The sequence below is a fragment of the Camelus bactrianus genome, chromosome 13 (assembly GCF_048773025.1).
Source record: "Camelus bactrianus isolate YW-2024 breed Bactrian camel chromosome 13, ASM4877302v1, whole genome shotgun sequence".
NCBI lineage: Eukaryota > Metazoa > Chordata > Mammalia > Artiodactyla > Camelidae > Camelus > Camelus bactrianus.
Genome location: NC_133551.1, coordinates 46,224,877 through 46,228,970, shown reverse-complemented (window position 1 = coordinate 46,228,970; position 4,094 = coordinate 46,224,877). Strand labels below are relative to the sequence as shown.

At 50.2% G+C, this 4,094-nt stretch overlaps 1 protein-coding gene across 1 annotated transcript; it reads right to left on the bottom strand.

The window, feature by feature from the left end:
* Positions 1-1,907: 1,907 nt before the first annotated feature.
* Positions 1,908-2,474, bottom strand: P3R3URF (PIK3R3 upstream open reading frame). The gene is made up of 2 exons (XM_045513538.2): positions 2,231-2,474; positions 1,908-1,951 (listed from the first exon to the last, which is right to left on the bottom strand). Exons 1-2 carry the CDS (start codon positions 2,472-2,474, stop codon positions 1,908-1,910), a joined length of 288 nt encoding a protein of 95 aa, XP_045369494.2.
* Between the last annotated feature and the right edge of the window lie 1,620 nt (positions 2,475-4,094).

Here is a 4,094-nt window from a genome sequence, read left to right as displayed (position 1 = left end):
CCTAGAGGGGGAGGGGCAGTGGAGGAGCCGTCATTGCAGAGGGAGCTAAAAATAGCCAGAAGAGATGATGTCATCTGGTTCCCACAGCTTAGCACCCCCCTCACTCACACACATACACACACACAAATGCACACACACTCGCACACAGATAACACACAGACACAACTGTGGGCGTGCATGCCTACACACACACACACACACACACACACACACACACACACACTCACTCATATAGGGGAGGGAGGCTTCTGGGTCCCAGGGCTGCAGGGGCAGGGAAGTCTGGTGAGTGTGTCTGCATGTGTGTGTGTCTGTGTGAATATGATTGCATGTGTCTGTCTGTATTGCTTGTGTGCTGTGTCTAGGTGCATGCCTGCTTGTGTCCGTGCGTGTTCATTCGTAGGCACATATGTGTGTTGTTACATGGGTCATGTGGGGAGGTTTATGTGCGTTTGTGTCAGTGCATATCTCTAGTTACAGGCATGTACTTGTATGCATGTGTGTATTTATATGTGAGTCCACTTATATTTATACATCTGTGTGTGTTTGTGGACTGTGACATGGGTCTTCATATACGTGCACCCCCGCCCCACCATGGGCCTTGGGCACTAGCCCAGCCAGCTTCCAGCTCTGACTGAGGTTAAGCACTCCCCCTGCCCTGAGGCAGCTCATCCTCCACCAGCACTGGGCACGATGTGTCCGTGAATTCTCTACTCCCCCTTCTTCTCAGGGTCCCAGTCTTTGTCAAGCCTTGGAGTAGACAAACGCAGACACAATTCATTTTCTCCTCACAGGCTTCCTGGACCCCAGGGGGCCAGGCCACAGGTCTCAGCATCCACTCCCACCCCCACCCCTCAAGGAAGTGAGCCCTGGAACTGGAGCCAGATCTTGGGACATTGGGACACACACTAACTCATGCATAAAGTGACACCTTAGAGACAAAGTCCCTCACAATGTTTCCTGCCCTTAGACACAACTCCATGGAGACACACCCCACAGAAACACAGTTACACCCGATGACACATGGCGCACACTCAGAAATCCAAATGGAAAATCCCCAGGCCTGAGTGCTTAGCACCCTCCCCCTTTCTGGACTCTAACTCAGTCTCGCCTCACCCCTACACCCCAGCTCAGCTGTTAGTCTTGGGGAAAAAATCCTGACCTCGGAGAGCGGCTGAGGGACTGATGGTGGTACACCCCCCTCAGAAGCTAACCCTCTCCTCTTCAGGCCACCCCCATCCCTCTCCTGACCTTCATGCCTCTCTGTGGAGCCGAGGCCTCTCTCTCTGGCCCACTCATACTCTCAAAACACACCTTGACACACACAGCTGGCCATGGAGGCACATTCGATTGCAGAGGCACACTCAGCCCCCTGTCTGCTTAGACTCCCATTCCTGGTCTCTCACACACTGACCTCACAGGTACACAGTCACATACACCTCACACTCCGGCACTCATGGGTTGCACTGAATCAGTGAAATCTTTCACACTATCCTTTGCTGATCTGTGCTTCTACCTCCCTCCCAAGGACCTGGCCCCCTATACCTCACAAGATGTCTACAGAGACCCTTTTCCCCATGCAGATGGGTGTGCAAGGCAGGACAGTCCCCTACCTCACACGGCAGCTCAAAAGCTGAGGCCAAAGATGGAGAGATGGTGTGTGTTGCTGACCTTGTTCTGTCCTTCTACTGTCTGACTGTGATGCCTGCTGCTGTCACTGAAGCCTGTCCCTGGGAGCATTCAGCCCCAACCCTGCCCTCCTACCCTGCATAGTCAGCTAGAAATACCTTGGAGTGGAGTAAGGCAGTTGGAGCAGAAATGATTGTATTTGTCTGCTGTTCACCACCCATGGCCCCTAGGAGATGCAGGTTCGGAGCCAGCCAAGCTTCTGGACTGGTTTCTGGGCATTTCTAAAGGATCAGAAAGCTGCCAGGTTGACAGAGGTGTCTGAGAACTGAGGAGGGAAGGAAGAGTGTGAGGAAGGCAGCAGTTCTGGAAGCTCCACTGCTCTTAGATTTACCCATTCCCCCAGGCCCTCTGCTCCCAGCCAGTACACCCTTTAGTAAGGCTCTCAGCCTTTGGGATGCCTGCCACCAAGAGCCCACTATGCCTTTGGGGTGATATTTCACAGGATGCATGTCCCCTAGAGCGCCTGTGCAGGACTACAGTGGGGAAACCTTCACTGACCCCGTTCTTCCAGCACCCCCCCCCCAGCTCAGGGACCCCAGCTAACCTTGTGATGGAAGGATCCACACCCTGGTGGTGACAGTGTGGGTTCTGTTAGTACCCGTGGCCATGGTGGCAAGACTGGTCGCTGTTGTGGTGGCAGCTGGGCCTTGGGGTTTCTGCCGGTACTTTCTGCGGCTACACTTGAACATCCTGGGAAACCGGGGCCGAGGCCAACCTACACCTGGCCTGCGGTGGGAGGAACTTAAGCCCCGGGGCCGAGGGGCACGAATGAGCTGAGATGGCCCCATGGACACAGGGAGCTTCTGTAAGTTGCCTGAAGGTGCTACTGGCCAGGCAGCTGAGGCCTCTATGACATATGGAGTCTGACACAGGGTGGTGCTCTTTGTTACATGTCCTGGTCCTCAGCCCCTCCCCAGGGGTCAGGCTGCCTCACAATTCTCTCCATGGGTCCAGCCCAAAAGCCAGAAAAACCTCAGCTTGGCCCCTTGGGAAAAGGAATTCTGAGTAGGGAAATATCAGTCCCTCACTCTCCCACTCATCCACATTCACAGTATTAACAATGTTGGGTACTTACTATGAGCCAAACACAGTGCCAAATACTTTACAAATATTATCTCATCTAACCCCACAACAACCCTACAAGGAGATTCTATCCTATTTCTCTTTCACATACAGTCGATTCTCATTATTCATGGTAGTTATGTTCTAATAAAGTCACCACAAACACTCAATTAGCAAATATTGAGTCAGTGCTCCTAGGAGAGAAATACAGGGTTGATTCCTACTAGCCTCTGGTCACATTTTCACCAACTGAACAATAACCTAGTTTTCTAGGTGTTTCTGTTAAAGGCACCTAATTGAAAATATACTATTGTCATTAACATTGAGTTCACTGGGGGAGGGTATAGCTCAAGTGGTAGAGCACACGCTTAGCATGCAAAGGGTCCTGGGTTCAATCCCCAGTACTGCCTCTAAAAGTAAACTGAATCCCTCCCAAAAAACTTTTTAAAAAAATTGAATTCACAGCCAATAGCACCATAACATTTGCCTGAGTGAAGTTTATCTAACACACGTATGAAGGCAGGGCGTTCCTTGTTCAGCCTCAGCTGAGAATGTGCATCTTGGATGACTCAAATCTTCTGCAGTTCTGCACATATCCATCAACTGTATAAGGAAACTGAGGCTCAGTTAGGTGAAGTCACACAATTAGAGGCCGGCTGGGATTCAGATGTGGGATGGCGAAGGTCCAAAGCCCATTGAATTCATTCAGTCATTCAGAAATGGGCACTTAACCTTCTGTGCCTCTTTTTCCCCATATTTAAAAAAGCAGATGAAAAGAGAATCTATCTCAGGATTGTTGTGAAGAGGGAAAAGAACTTGTAATATATGTTACGCATTTAAAACATGATTTGTACAAATATTAGTGTTAACAGCCTTCTTCTCTCTCCTGTCTCTTCAGCTGCCTCCCTCCATTTCTAAAAGCAAAACTTGTTTAAAAATCTACTTCTTCTATCCCACATCCCCTCCAGCTGTAACTCTCCCTATTCTGACCTCCTCACTCTGTGATCGTTCTCTCATGTCCCAGAATGGGGAGAAAAATCTCATTTTAAAACCCAATAAACCCCAGAAACCCAATAACTATTCTGTTATACAGACCAGGAAAGCAGCTTAAAACCAAGTCTAAGAAACGCCCCCAGGTTCACACAGTTAATAAGCAACAGAAGCAAGATTCAAGCATTTGGTCTGAGTGACTCAAAGGCAGAACTTTCCCAGCACCTTGACATCAGGAGTGTTGGAATGGGAACTAGGACCAGCAGCCCCGGAAGGATTAGTGATGATGGGGATTACAGAGCTGCAGGGCTTTGGAGGGAGGGGGAGGGTGGTGCTTTTGTGGGACCATGGTGCCC